The following is a 16,171-nucleotide window of genomic DNA, read 5'->3' as shown; positions in this document are numbered from 1 at the left end:
TTTGCAACGATATTGAAGTTGTTTTCGGTTATTATCTGTAGCTTCAAAAAAACTTTAATCTATTTTCAGATTTATAAACTACATTAAAAAAGAAAAAAAGGATTAATATTAAAAACGAAAATGAAGACACTTATAGTTACAATAATACTTGTTGTTGCTATTTTATCGATGATACAATGTGTCGATCGTAAGTATTGCTATTTTATCGATGATACACTTTGCCGATCGTACGTATTGCTATTTTATCGATGATACAATGTGCCGATCGTCAGTATTGCTATTTTATCAATTCACTTTTAAAAACGGAGAGCGAACCCATATTATGAATAAGGTACTATATTTTAGATCTTTCAAAAATTCCCGTGAAGATTTTCTTTCTCATTTATAATTGCTTCTTGTGAGTGAAATTACAATCAACACAAACAGATTCCACCGTTTACAATATTAGAGTGAGTTTGACGCTGCAAAGCATGCTCGTACGTAACCAAGCAGAGTAGTCAATGACATCATTATCGTCCAATGACAAATAAGCATGAAAAAGTACGGGAAAGATGATTATGAAACCATTTACCGGGGCAATAGTCTTTGAAACTATTAACTGGTATCGATGATACAATGTGTCGATCGTAAGTATTGCTATTTTATCGATGATACACTGTGCCGATCGTAAGCATTGCTATTTTATCGATGATACAATGTGCCGATCGTAAGTATTGCTATTTTATCGATGAGACACCGTGCCGATCGTAAGTATTGCTATTTTTTATCGATGATACACTGTGTCGATCGTAAGTATTGCTATTTTATCGACGATACATTGTGCCGATCGTAAGTATTGCTATTTTATCGTGATACAATGTGCCGATCGTAAGTATTGCTATTTTATGATGATACACTGTGCCGATCGTAAGTATTGCTATTTTATCGATGATACACTGTGCCGATCGTAAGTATTGCTATTTTATCCATGATACACTATGCCGATCGTAAGTATTGATATTTATTTGTATTTTTGTTTATTTGATAATAAAAACGCAAAGCTTCAAATTGGTGACAGAAGAAAGTTTAACATTTTTTTTTGCTCTTATAACAAAAGGTGAACATTATTCCCTGTTTGGTTGAAATTGCACTGGTACGCTCGCGCAATATGATAGTCTATTGTGGACGATATTCATGCTATAGCTATATATTTTTCCTGTTTTGATAATTCAGTCCTCACTATTGTAAACCAACTTATTGTCGCAAATACTTTATTTCGTGTTTAGCCCTTACCAGCCAATTTCACTGCTTGATTTAAATTCACCATTTAAAATTTGACTGATGAAGTTAGATAAAGAAAGATGAAAATTTCACATATTTAGGATGATTTATATTGGCGTTATATTTCTTTTCGTGAAATAAAATGCTCAAGAAAAATTAGTTGGGTCTACAGTATATAAATCATGTTGCAGTATGATTGCTAATGAGACAACTGTCCCTCAGATATCAAATGGTGTAGACTAGACGACGTTCACAACTATTTGTATATATATTTTATCACTGTTGAATGTCATAGATTTCTAATAGTCACTAGTCTAAACTTGGAATGTTTTGCGATATGTTGATCCAACTACATCTATGCATTAAAGAGGACTAACATAATCTGAATTTTGTTAACATATTGTGCATGGTGAAAGTGACAAAAGAGAAGGAAAAGTCTGAAAGTCCTGAATGAAGTACATTTTGTTTAAGGTAGCACAATACAAAGATTTTTCATCCCAATCAGACATCTTTAAACTGATGTAATTCCACTCATCTTTCTTTAAATCTTAAAAATGAGGTACCAAAAGAAAAAAGAAAGGATTAATCTTTCAAATTATGATAATTTCATTATGACATAATTATTACATAATTAATTGTTATGTAATTAGTTGTCATATTGTGATGTCCATACTTGAATGAATTTAGCTTCTTCGTTATTTATAGCATCCCAAAATATTTTATAGATGCTTGCACAGCACAGTTTGACATCAAATACTGTGTCTCAGATTTTTCCTATTGTATTTCATTTTCTCATAAAACTGAAGTTTGCAATATCAATTCATTAGAGACCACTTAATTCACTTGGGTATAAAAAAATATCTATTGATGATTTTGGAAATCTCAGTTTTGGAGGTAAGCTGTGTTTTACAAGAATCTGGAAAAACATTTTGGGATGCTATGAAGAACAAAGACGCTAAATGCATTCAAGTGTGGACATCACACTATAGCAACTAAGTACATAATAATTAATTATGTAATAATTATGACATAATTAAATTATCACAATTTGAATGATTAATCTCTCTTCTTTCTTTTGGCACCTCATTCATTAAATAGAAAGAAGGATGAAATGAATTACATCAGTTCAAAATTGTCTGATTGGGGTGAAAAATCTTTGTATTGTGCTACCTTAAGTTGCTCTGATATGTTTAGCAAACATAGCATAAAATAAATAATTGTAAAGTCAGACGTTTTTGCATTGCTTTTTTGGTTTCACAAAAATAAATATTTGCATATTATATGTTGTATTTTGTATGCAGCATTTCCTAATTGGAATTTTAATAATTTATGTGTATATATAGTTAAATATTTCTGAAATAAAATTTTTAAATTCACATTTATGTAAATTGTCTTTCGCAATAATTAATACATGCAAAGTGAACTGAGACATTTTTGTTTATTTTAGCTGAAACACCCCCCAAGATAACAAGTCCATTCCAAGATTCATATTATATGAAAGAGGAGGATGATACGCCAAAAATGTTTAAATGTAGTTCTACTGGTAAACCTGCCCCAACGTAAGTAGCAAAAATGTTCAAATGTATTTTTACTGGAAACCCTGTCCAACCATTAGTACCAAAATAGTTTAAATGTAGTTCTACTGGTAACTCTACCCGAACGTAAGTTCCAAAAATGTTTAAATGTAGTTCTTCTACAAATCCTGCCCCAATGTAAGTACCAAAAATGTTTAAATGTAGTTCTACTGATAACCCTGCCGCAACGTAAGTACCAGAAATGTTCAAATGCAGTTCTATTGGGAACCCTTTCCAAACGTAAGTACAAAACATGTTCAAATATAGTTCTACTGGTAACCCTGCCCTAACATTAGTACAAAAAATGTTTAAATGTAGTTCTACTGGTAACCCTACTCCAATGTAAGAACCAAAAATGTTTAAATGTAGTTCTATTGGTAACCCTACCGCAACGTAGGAACCAAACATTTCAAATTTAGTTCTCCTGGTAACCCTGCTACAACGTAAGTACCAAAAAGGTTTAAATGTAGATCTACTTGTAATCCTGCCCCAACGTAAGTACCAAACATGTTTAAATGTAGTTTTAATGGTAACCTAGCCCCAACGTAAGTACCAGAAGTTCTATTGGTAACCCTACCGCAACGTAGGAACCAAACATTTAAAATTTAGTTCTCCTGGTAACCCTGCTACAACGTAAGTACCAAAAAGGTTCAAATGCAGTTCTACCAGGAACCCCGCCCCAACATAAGTACCAAAAATGTGCAAAGGTAGTTCTGCTGGAAACCCCGCCCCTACATAAGTACGAAAAATGTTCAAATGTTATTCTATCGTAAACCGTATCCCAACGTAAGTACCAAAAATGTTCAAATGTAGTTATACTGGTTACCCTGCTCCAATGTAAGTACCACAAATGTTCAAATGTAGTTCTTCTGGTAACTCCACCTAAACATAAGTACAAAATGTTGAATTGTAGTTCTACGGGTAACTCTGCCTCAACCTAAGTACCAAACATGTTTAAATGTAGTTCTAGTGGTTCACCCCCCCCCCCCCCCCCCCCATAACGTAATTAGCAAAAATGTTCAAATGTAGTTCTTTCGGAAACCCTACCAAAAGTAAGTAACAAAAATGTTTAGATATAGTTCTACTGGTAACGCTGCCCAAATGTAAGTTCCAAACATTTTCAAATGAAGTTCTGCTGGTAACCCTGCCCCAACGTTAGTACCAAAAAAATTAAATGTAGTTCTACTGGTAACCCTGCCTCAATGTAAATATCAAAAATGTTCAAATGTAGTTCTTCCGGAAACCCTGCCCCAACGTTAGTAACAAAAATGTTTAAATGTGGTTCTACTGATAACGCTGCCCAAATGTAAATACAAAACATGTTTAAATGTAGTTTTACTGATAACCTTGTTTTAATGTAAGTACCGCAAATGTCTAAATGTAGTTCTACTGGTTACCCTGCCGCAACGTAAGTACCAGAAATGTTAAAATGTAGTTCTATTGGGAACCCTGCCCCAACGTTAGTAACAAAAATGTCCAAATGTAATGTGGTAACCCTACCCCGGTTGATCCATTTTTGTACATAAAGAAATGGTTTTTACCAAATCACTTTCCTTTTTGAACAAGTAATACAAAGCGGGGACAAATTTATCAATTATATTTGATATTTGGATCTGTATTTCTATTTAAGTAAGAATCTTTGATTACAAATAAGACATATAGGTCAGAACACTGTTGTTTGAGTAGATATTAAGAAATCAAAACTTGAAAAATGTCACTATTACATGTAGTATCAATATGTAGTTGTCTTTGTTTGACGCATATGTTACTACCAGTCCAATTTGAGTTTGAATCCAGTGATACAGTGTTTTGACAAAATCTTTATGTGTTGTTCTATGCTAGAAATAGATCATAGAAGGAAATTAAGTCAAGCAGAATGTTTCGTGCTGTTATAGGGTTTCCATGCAACGTGTTATGCTATTTTTACTTTTCGGGCAGCCGTGATAAAGGTTCGTTGTTTATTCACTGTGTCCCGTAAAATCGGTAAAAAGACCAACGTGCAGGAAATTTTTTTACGACCGCAAAACTTTGTTGGGATCGTTAAGAGGGTATGATGTTGTCATCGTCTGCGTCGTCGTTCGATGACACATTTGGTTTCAGACCGATAACTTTAGTTTAGATTAATGGATCTCTTTGAAATTTTACAAAAAGAGTTCAATACCACTAAAGGAAAGTTTTGATGGATTTTGGGGATGATGGTCCAAACCATTTATGAATTGGGGTCCAAATGGGGCACAAAACAAGCATTTATCTACTTTTAGGAAATAACTTGTTTATAAATACTTCAATTGCTTTGAAATTAACCCACAATGTTAAATACTTCAAGTAAAAGGTTTGGATGCATTTGTGGGGTCATGTTGCCAACAGTTTAGGAATAAAAGGCCAAAAAGGGGCAAAATAAGCATGTTTTTAGCTTCTGGGCAATAACTTGTGTGTACGTGTATGGATCTCTCTGACATTGTACCACAAGGTTCAATATCACAAAAAAAGGCTAGGATTGAATTTGGGGTTATTCCCTTTATTCATGCAGAAATTAGGGGCCACAGGACCAAAAACAAGAATGTTTCTAGTTTCCAGACAATAACTCGTGTTATAGTTTATGGATCTCTCTGAAATTGCACTACAAGGTACCATACTACACAAGATAGACTGGGATCTAGAGTTGGAGAAAATGCCCAAAGGGGGTATTAAAAAAAATATTGGGGTCTAAAGTTTTAAATTTTTGAAATCTTTTATTGCAAAATATTGCGCAATAGATTTGTAAGATATTGACAATTTGTTTGTGTCAGAAACCTATATAATGTAAAATTGTAAAAAAAAAATCCAAATCCAAATTCAGACATTACCAAGCTTGAATATTGCGTCAAAATGTTGCCCCAACTGTTCAGAGTTCAATACCTGCGTTCGTATTAGGCTGCGCTCAGGAAAGCATTTTATTAATTGTTCGTTCATCGTGAAATGGCAATTTTATTTCGCATTCTTCAGTCAGATACCTCCCTTTCTGCCACTCGATATAGAAAAACTAAAGAGAATCAGTAAGAGAAGGGATACAGAATTCATTCACCACCAGAACTAGTACAATTTAGTCAAAACCACAACTACAAATAAACAATCACAGACCAGTATGATATTGTGAACTTTTGATCATTTGAAAATTTGTGTTGTATATTTCTTTTATTTTAATATCAAAACAACTTTGTTATATATCATGTCATGTGAAAAATATCAATGTAAGTCATGTAACGAATTAAATTATATATATATTGAAGAAATAATTCATGGGGGCTTGAATATATCGTGATTTTACCACGGGTTGGCCCTTTATGACAAATATTTTACCCTGAGCGATAGCGATGGGTAAAATATCGGCATAAAGGGACAACCCATGGTAAAATCTAGATATATTCAAACCCCCATAAATTATTTCGATTCAAATAGGACAAATACGGCACGGCAATTCTTTTGGATCGAAGCGCTCTAGGTGATATTTGCCGTTCCCATACATAAACGCATTATTCAATTGGCGTAAAAGAACGAAACAAACTGAATTAGTGACATGCTTAAACTATTTACAATAATGTATTTAAATAGTTTTGGATGAATGTAATGATAATTTACTTATATGTCTTTTATGTTTAAAAACAAATTGGCTCATATCACATTTTAGCATCGTTTGTTTACGTTTTCCTGTTGTGATGACTTTCCCGTAAAAAATGCTTATATTCTGACGTCGTTGTTATATGACGTCGGGTAGCTCATTCATTGAAATACTTATGACGTGGGAGTACAATAGGAACAGCCCTAACAATATATTCATATTTTACCACGGGTGTATACTCAAAGCGTTTGAAGGACGCCATATTAGAATTCCACACATGCACGATATTAACCATTAGCATGGTCTTTCTGGTAGTTATATAGGTGCAGTATTGAAAAAGATATTTTAAAATTCTCTATTCTCTATTTTTTACAGATATGAATGGCGTAAAGATGGTAAAGTCTTCGTTAACAGCCTACAAATAACTTCGAACACGATGACAGGAGAATTGATAATAATCAAACCAGAGGTAGTTAACTTTGGAACATTTCAATGTTTTGCTTCCAATAAACATGGTTCAGCAATGGCTGCACCATTCAAAGTGAAAAGAGCAGGTAATTTTATCTCATAATAAAAGATTATAGTAGTTCATTTAAACGAGATTGATTTTCTCACTTGACCATTGGTCAATTGGCATGAATTACCTCATTGAATAAATCAGTTCTAACTGTGACGTTATAATATAAGGATTGTAAAATAGAAAGTTTACGTAAAAATGCAAATATTCAAAAGTTGTCTATGCATAAAAGAAAATTATATATGTATATATATAAAATAAAGTTTGAAAAAAAACTGTAATGAATTAATTCAAGATAAATTTCCTTGAAATTTCATGAATGATTGTAACACATTAATATCATGGCAAAACATAAGGTCTATGAATGAAAATTCTCATGGTAAAGGTTATCCCGTTACTTGTAGGCTCAAAATTTATATGATAATTCATTTCATATAGAGTATTTGTTGTTTCATTTTAAATTCTCGTGCATTAATCAATCGTTTATGGAGTTTTGCTAATTAATGTGGCAACTAACTCCATAATAACAACATGTCAACTGTCGATTTGACGTCTTATGAAAAATATTGTTTATAAACAGAAACGTAATTGGTGTGTAAACTGTTAAGTAACAAACTTTAGATAAGATTCCTACAGGTTTTTATTCATATTTTTAGTAAATGAGCCCAGTTTACAGACAAATAACCACAAGAAAGAAGGTGTTTAATCCTATTATAAATCTGGACATATTTTGATGATTTTTATCTTATTTGCCTGATGTTTTATGTTCAATTTATCTTTTCAGTAGTTATGAGCTTTATTGATACACAAGAAGAAAGAAGGGTAGAGGCTACTCAATATAAGGAAATGTCAATACCGTGTACGGGTAAACCCAAATGTGTACCAGGCAATGAGTGCTTCATAGAATGGTTGATAGGGGAGGGGACCAGCAATAAAGTGGTAGAAACGAGCCGTATAGCTGTAGATAAAGATGGTAGGTTTCTGTGTTGTTTAGTCAACACAAAGTAAGGGAACTATAACAGGAATCGTTTGTCTTGCCTTGAAGAAGTTATGAAGGTGATACTCAAACCGCAGTGTTCTCCCGAAATCATTTTTGTCTTGCCTTGAAAAAGTTAGGAAGGTGATACTTAAACCACAGTGTTCTCCTCAGAAATTAGTGTCATGCCTTGAAGAAGTTATGAAGATGATACTAAAGCCGCAGTGCTCTCCCTAGAATTTTTGGTCTTGCCTTCAAGAAGGTATGAAAGTGATACTTAAACCGCAGTGTTCTCCTCAGAAGTTTTTGTCTTGCCTTGAAGATAAGTTATTGTGATACTCTAGCCGCAGTGTGCTCCCTCAGAAAGTGTTGTCTAGCATTGAAGAGAAGTTATGAAAGTGATACTCTAGCCGCAGCTATTCTCAAAAGAAATGTTTTTTCTAGCATTGAATAGTAGTTGATGAAGTTCATACTCTAGCCGCAGTATTCTATCCAGAAATTATTGGAACTCATGAGTTCTCTCATGGGAACATATACCGCATCTGCTTATTTCTAATTATAGGTACCCTCTATTCCGTGTATGTTGTGACTTTGATGAAGAGTTCTCTCATTGCAACTCATACCACATCTTCTAATTTCTAATTATAGGTACCCAACACTTCCTGTATGTTGTGACTTTGATGTTGAGTTCCCTCATTGGAACTCCTACAACATCTTCTAATTTCTAATAATAGGTACCCTGCATTTCCTATATGCTGTGACTTTGATGTAGACTTCTCTCGTGGGAACTCATACCACATCTTCTAATTTCTAATTGTAGGTACCCTACATATACTGTATGTTGTGACTTTGATGTAGAGTTCTCTCATTGCAACTCATACCACATCGTCTTATTTCTTATTATAGGTACCCTCTATTTCCTGTATGTTGTGATTTTGATGTAGTTCACGTAGAGGACATCATCCGCCCAGTAGCAAAATCACAATTGCATGAACTCACGAAGAACTAACAGGAAACTGGCTCGGACGTCGCCCAGTATAAAAAGGTCCGAAACAGACGTCACCATGGACACGGTGTCGTCTGATACGGCAGGTGTCCCTTCATCACCAGATATGACAAATATCCCAAACACGACTCATTCAGATCATCGTCCTACTGACAACAGCAATACTACACATATACAGCCTGGATCAGTTCTCCTTAAAGACATTTTGGTTTTTGATGACACAGTACAACACTGTCGCATTTCAAAATGTGAAACCAAAGGCTGCAAAACTTGTGCTATTTTAATTACAGATGCTGAATTCACTAGCAATTTGACCAAGAAGTCATATTTTACCAGAAGTTACGATGATCGGAATTGAATATCGATAAATGTCGTCTACGGATTAGAGTGCAACCTTTGCGGATTGGTATACGTCGGTGAAACGAAAGGAAGGCTTAACAAACGTATGTGCGGTCATAGATCAGACATTAACCTCAATGCTAACGGCATTCTATACCAGCATTTCAATCAGCCCGATCATTCCATCGTTTCTATGACAGTTCGAATTATCGAGAAAATATACCATAGCTCGAACAATCCTAATCTTTCAAAGACTCTCCGTAGACAAAAAGAAGACTACTGGATTAGACAAATGGGAACTGCAACACCGTATGGCTGCAATGACAAAATTGATGGTATAGGTATTATATCTAGTCCTTCGTGTAACTCGGTGAATGTGATGAATATTTTCAACTCGACTCCTCGACGTAGACGTAGTCATGGCCATCGTCATTTTACATCACCCTCTCTGCATGATGTCTCTATTAATGACTTGCTGCCATGCATACAAAAACCGTTAGGTATTCATCACATTCGCACGAAACTTTATTCATGACCCCTTTCAAAACTTCATTCTTTGTTCAATTTATGGTTGGAATCCACTGTTGCAAACCCTCATTCAAACCAATACAAACTACAAGCTATAATTTCGGATATTGCTAATCACAGACTTTTCATGTCAGTTCGCATTGGAAAAGATGAAAAAGAGAAAAGATCTTTTCTAAATCTTTCCTTTGCCAACAAAGGTATCGATGGCGTCAACCTAGGCAATATCCTTCATCATAAATTAGTTCAATCGAAAATACCTCCTTATTTCAAAGACCAGTCTGTACCAATTATTTCTTATACCTATACCAAACCTATTGCAACTAAAATTTTCAATTACAAACGCGTTTTGCAGGATCTCGATATTGACGACTTCAAGTCTAAAACTCCTGATTGCACTTGTGCTAGTTCCAAATTCACATATAATCCTGCTGGCCACGTTATTACCGGAGACCTTAACATTGTTAATAACACTTCTCTACGAAACGTGTTATCGAAAGGTCCGAAATATCGTGAGCCTAAATCCATCAATTGGAAATAAAACTTTAAAATTCTGATGGATTCAGTCGAGGATTATGCCAGGCAATGGGCTATGCGCGAGAAGGAAGACGTAGACACTCTATCCGAATGGATTAAGGCAGTGAGGTCGTTAATACAAATCAGAATTAAGAAACTGAATGGGTCCATCAATGCCCATGCTACGTCAATCTTCAAAGATTCAAATGTTGCTAAACACCTATCTGACCTCCATGATAAATATGTTGTTGTCCTCGCAGACAAAGCCCCAAATAACATCGTTTTTGTCTGTAAAAGTCATTACATTAATTGCTTGATAAACGAATTAGGTATAGACAATTCACTTGGAAACCCAACATATACCCTCACGACACTTACCAAAGAAGAAATCCTTGATAATCATAGGTCTGTTCTTTGTTCCTTTGGTATTTCAACCAAAGATGATGAACTGGATCTTCCATCACTGTATTGGATACCTAAACTACATAAGTGTCCTTACACACAACGGTATATTGCTGGGTCTTCCAAGTGCTCCACGAAATCCCTTTCTAAATTATTAACATCCATCTTATCAGCAATAAAAGACGGGCTTCAAAGTTATTGTGAAACTGCCTATTCCACAGGTGGCGTCAATCAGATGTGGATACTTAAAAATTCCAAAGATCTCTTAGAGTACATACAATCTAACTCTCTTTCATCTTGTAACAGTATTAAAACATTTGACTTTTCTACTCTTTACACAAGTATTCCACATTCCAAACTAAAAGACAAATTAAAAGAGTTGGTATTACTTTGCTTCATAAAAAAGAATGGCCAACGTAGATACAAGTATCTTGTCTTAGGGAGGGATAAATCCTACTTTGTAAAGAATCCCTCTGATTCAAACAAAAAATTATCTGAAACCGATATTATCAAGATGCTTGATTTCTTGATTGACAACATATTTGTTACGTTCGGAGGACGTGTTTTTCAACAGACTTTCGGCATCCCAATGGGAACAAACTGTGCCCCTCTAGTTGCTGACTTGTTTCTTTATTATTATGAGACTGACTTCATGCAGAAACTTCTTAGGAAGAAAGATAAGAAGTTAGCAATATCCTTTAACTCTACTTTCCGCCATATAGATAACGTTCTTTCACTAAACAATTCAAAATTTGGTGACTATGTGGATCGCATCTATCCCATCGAATTGGGGATACAGGATACTACAGATACAGTTAAGTCAGCTTCATATCTTGACTTACATCTAGAAATTGACAATGAGGGTCGGTTGAAGACAAAACATTACGACAAAAGAGATGATTTCAGCTTTCCAATTGTGAACTTTCCATTTCTAAGTAGCAACATTCCAGCAGCACCTGCATACGGGTACGCACTGAAACCCGGACCGGACCGGACTCCGGACCCGGACTTGGGTATGAAACCCGGACCCGGACCCGGACTGGTCGCCGGACCCGGACTGGTCGCCGGACCCGGACTGTGGTTTTTTTACCACTTTCAGAAATATTTTTTTAAGATTTATGCTGTCATATAATAAGTAATAGTATAGTTTAAAACAATCCACATTCCGAGCGCAAAATTGACCAAAAAGATTAAAAGTAAGGAAGAGATAAAATAATTCTCTTGTCGTCAGTATTGTTTTATGGAAATTAATAAAATCTTTTTATTATCAATGAAAGCAAATTAAATTTTTATTCAAAGGAAGAGTGAAGCGCAACAGTTTGAAACATTCGAGGATTATATTTCTTTGTTTGTTTTCTTCTTCTAGACATAAAGGGAAAAATAGAATTCCTTCTTTTCTAAATAATGCGCCCGTGTATTTATATTTCTCTAAGAAACTGTATAAATAAATTTTTTGAGTTATTACGACTTTTTTGTCTTATGACTCAATGTTTTACTTCTATAAATGATATATGACGGTTATTTTCTCCCTCTTCATAAACATTTATCGAAATTTACGAATTTAGCCTTAACTTGTGCTTTACATGCAATTGGACAAGAAATTAGATCTTTCTTGTTTTTCTTAATTAATCACTTTTAATATTAGTTCACTTTCATGAGAACATTAATTAAGCGTTGTTATGTCACTGTGTAATGAAAGTCTCGTGTTTTATTGGGTGTTTGACATTTACGCCGATTTTTAAAAGTTTCGATCTTTCATTTGCGCCGATTGTGCACAGGTAAATTGCAGGTGAATATCACTTTCTTTTCATCAATATAAACCTCTTTCGTTAGCAAGTTGTACATATCAGAATTGTCAACTAGTATCATAAGAATTCCTATGATCTATTATTGTTCCTCCGAATGTTTATGATATCTTATTGTTCTTCCAAATTCTTATAATATCTTATTGTTCCTCATAATTCTTATGACTTTTTATTGTTCCTCCGAATTCTTATGACTTGATTTTTCCTCCGAATTCTTATGACCTCTTGCTGTTCCTCAGAAGCCTTGTGACTTTTTATTGTTCATCCGAGTTATTATAATCTCTAAGACTTATCGTTCCTACGAATTTGTATGTCTTTTAATTGTTCCTCTTAATTCTTATGATCTTTTACTGTTCCTCATATTGTATTATTGGCAAAGTTTTACACAGACTCGCTTTAGGATATTGAAAGAAAACGAAAAAAGAAGACACAACCAGGAATTACTTACAAGATACGTTAAGGCTGTTGGTAATTCAGTGTTTAAATAACCAAAATATAAACCATGATGGATTGCTTTTTACCTTTAGTTGTTGGCCATGTACTAGCTGTGATCAGTAACTGCGAGCATTCTCATATTTGTAGTTGGTGTCGTTATGTTGTGTGGCTGTATAAGTATTAGTACCAACCCAAGTATACTCTGTTTTTGTAAATCTATTTTTATCCATCTGATGAGTTAATATTTTTTTCAACTGATTTTAATAGTTTGTTCTTATTTTACAGCACTGCCCCAAGTTAAGGGGGGGATGTCGCCTTCAAACGAGTTAAAACTGGCAACATTAAGTATGTGCCTGTCCCAAGTCAGGAGCCTGCAATTTAGTGGTTGTCGTTTGTTGATGTGTAATACATTTGTATATCTTTCATTATAGCGATTTCTTTTCCTTTTGTCATTATTAGGGCCTTCTATAGCTGACTTTCCGGTATGTAATTTGCTCAGTTTTGAAGGTCGTACTGTGACCTATAGTTGTATATGTCTGTGTCATTTGGTCTTATTTGTCAGCTCTCATTTGCAATCACATCACATCACATCATTCTTATTTTTATATCAACATCTCAAATAACGCTTCACTGGTCAATAACATAGTATTTTAATTACTCCATTTTTTTCTACAGTAAAAAAAAAAAAAAAAAAGATATACTTGCTTATTTCGGATTGTCATCACAAAGTCTATAAAAATAATTAAACAATCAGATGTGAAAAGGTGTCAAAGACTACACTATCAATCATAATCAAGCATGTATAGAAGTTAGATTTAAAGGGGCATTAGCTACGAGATATAATGAAATAATAAATAATGTTCAATATATTGAAATAATTTTATTTGAGCATCCATTGTCAAAATGAACTAAGATACCTCGCTTAAGAATTATTCACTCGTAATCTCCGTATCAGTAGTATTCCTTTGGTAAGAAATACAGAAATAATCTTGTGTTACATACAATGAGTGGCATATTACAAATGCCGTATCCATTAACCGGGACATTCTGAATAAAATATTATGCAGCTCCTGATTGGATGATACAAAGTTGAAATTGCTCCAATAAAATTTAAGCAACGATCGATCATCCATGTAATACACAATGTTGAACAGGTGAGTCCGGACTGTGACCTGACATAACCCCGGACTAGTTTGAAGTTTACTATACCTGCGTGTATTGCATTACGACGACTAACTGTATGTACACTGTTTATTGTCGTAAAGTATATTGACGGGATCTTTGATCAAATATGTAATACAGAAAACAATTATAAGATATTTATCCGACATTTAACGAAACAATTACATGTACTAGCAGAGTCCGGATGGTGACCTGAAGTAACCCCGGACTAGGTGTATTCGCAAACTATAGACATCGATAGAGATATAAAACTTCACAAATTATTTGATGAAACGAACTGTATCATTTTTATTCATTCATTTTTTTGCTTACTGGATTATCGTCTGAAACATTAATAAAAGACGTTCACCCGAGAATCAACAAAAAAATACTAGGCGAGTCCGGACCGTGACCTTAAATAACCCCGGACTGGGAGTATACGGATTGTATATAAATATACCAAATTATTTGCTAAATTGAAAGATTTTTTTTTCCTGTTTTGCTTTTGGCTTTTCCTTTATTGATTTTTCTATTTCTTAAATTATTCGATAGTCATCGGAAAAATCTATAAACGTCATTTAAGCAGCGATCACCCATGTAATACACAATGTTGAACAGGTGAGTCCGGACTGTGACCTGACATAACCCCGGACTAGTTTGAAGTTTACTATACCTGCGTGTATTGCATTACGACGACTAACGGTATGTACACTGTTTATTGTCGTAAAGTATATTGACGGGACCTTTGATCAAACATGTAATACAGAAAACAATTATAAGATATTTATCCGACATTTAACGAAACAATTACATGTACTAGCAGAGTCCGGATGGTGACCTGAAGTAACCCGGACTAGGTGTATTCGCAAACTATAGACATCGATAGAGATATAAAACTTCACAAATTATTTGATGAAACGAACTGTATCATTTTTATTCATTCATTTTTTTGCTTACTGGATTATCGTCTGAAACATTAATAAAAGACGTTCACCCGAGAATCAACAAAAAAATACTAGGCGAGTCCGGACCGTGACCTTAAATAACCCCGGACTGGGAGTATACGGATTGTATATAAATATACCAAATTATTTGCTAAATTGAAAGATTTTTTTTTCCCGTTTTGCTTTTGGCTTTTCCTTTATTGATTTTTCTATTTCTTAAATTATTCGATAGTCATCGGAAAAATCTATAAACGTCATTTAAGCAGCGATCACCCATGTAATACACAATGTTGAACAGGTGAGTCCGGACTGTGACCTGACATAACCCCGGACTAGTTTGAAGTTTACTATACCTGCGTGTATTACATTACGACGACTAACTGTATGTACACTGTTTATTGTCGTTAAGTTTGTTGACTGAACATTTGATTACACATGTAATACATCGGAAATTCCATTAGAAGTTATAGCTTATAATACACAGATATACCATTTGAAATTATACCACATCTTTCTTTTTGGTTAGTGTTTATTGGCCTAGACGTTTTTTTGTTGTTTTGTGAATAGCTCCCACCATTCAACATTCAAATTCCTTAATCAAGTTAAAATATCCCGATCAAGCTGCATGTGATAACACATATTTTGTTGTATTGTTCAAATACGTAAATATATATATTTTTTTTGAATTGATGGAAAATAATAAATTAAGTAATTTTGGTCATAACACTTTTTACATTTGTTTATAATTCGGTCCTTCCCTAATTTACCAGCATGACTAATGGTATTATTGCCAGAGTTATTGTGAGGTGACATGACTAGGTATTCTTGCCATTTCCTATCGGACTTTTATACACTTATTACACAATTACGTAATGCAGGTTCATGCATCGCGTCACTTATGCCCATATAAACTACTGTCACGGTATGTATCAGGTCTGGTTATACAGGTCTGATTCATTTTCATAATTATTATAGATGTAATGCATCTTGTATATTTCTGCCAAAATAAACTTCCTTCTGGATAGTTTCAGACACCTAATAATTGTATTATATGTCTCTGATAGATGAACAAAAAAAGGAAAAAATAATTTTAAGAAAATCCACTTTCTCCCT

The 16,171-nt window shown here is 34.2% G+C and overlaps 1 protein-coding gene across 1 annotated transcript in view; it reads left to right on the top strand.

Annotated features, from left to right (window-relative positions):
• Positions 1-2,648: 2,648 nt before the first annotated feature.
• The window catches only part of LOC134691696 (neuroglian-like), a 30,246-nt gene continuing 16,723 nt past the window's right edge, over positions 2,649-16,171 (top strand). The window contains exons 1-3 of the mRNA XM_063552256.1: positions 2,649-2,819; positions 6,808-6,986; positions 7,734-7,922. Coding sequence (XP_063408326.1) covers positions 2,755-2,819; positions 6,808-6,986; positions 7,734-7,922 — 433 coding nt within the window. The 5' untranslated portion in view covers positions 2,649-2,754. The remainder of the gene's footprint in view (positions 2,820-6,807; positions 6,987-7,733; positions 7,923-16,171) is intronic.

This window comes from Mytilus trossulus, chromosome 11 (assembly GCF_036588685.1).
Source record: "Mytilus trossulus isolate FHL-02 chromosome 11, PNRI_Mtr1.1.1.hap1, whole genome shotgun sequence".
NCBI classification, from domain to species: domain Eukaryota; kingdom Metazoa; phylum Mollusca; class Bivalvia; order Mytilida; family Mytilidae; genus Mytilus; species Mytilus trossulus.
Note: the sequence above shows the minus strand (reverse complement) of the source record. Positions and strands in the feature narration are given on the sequence as shown.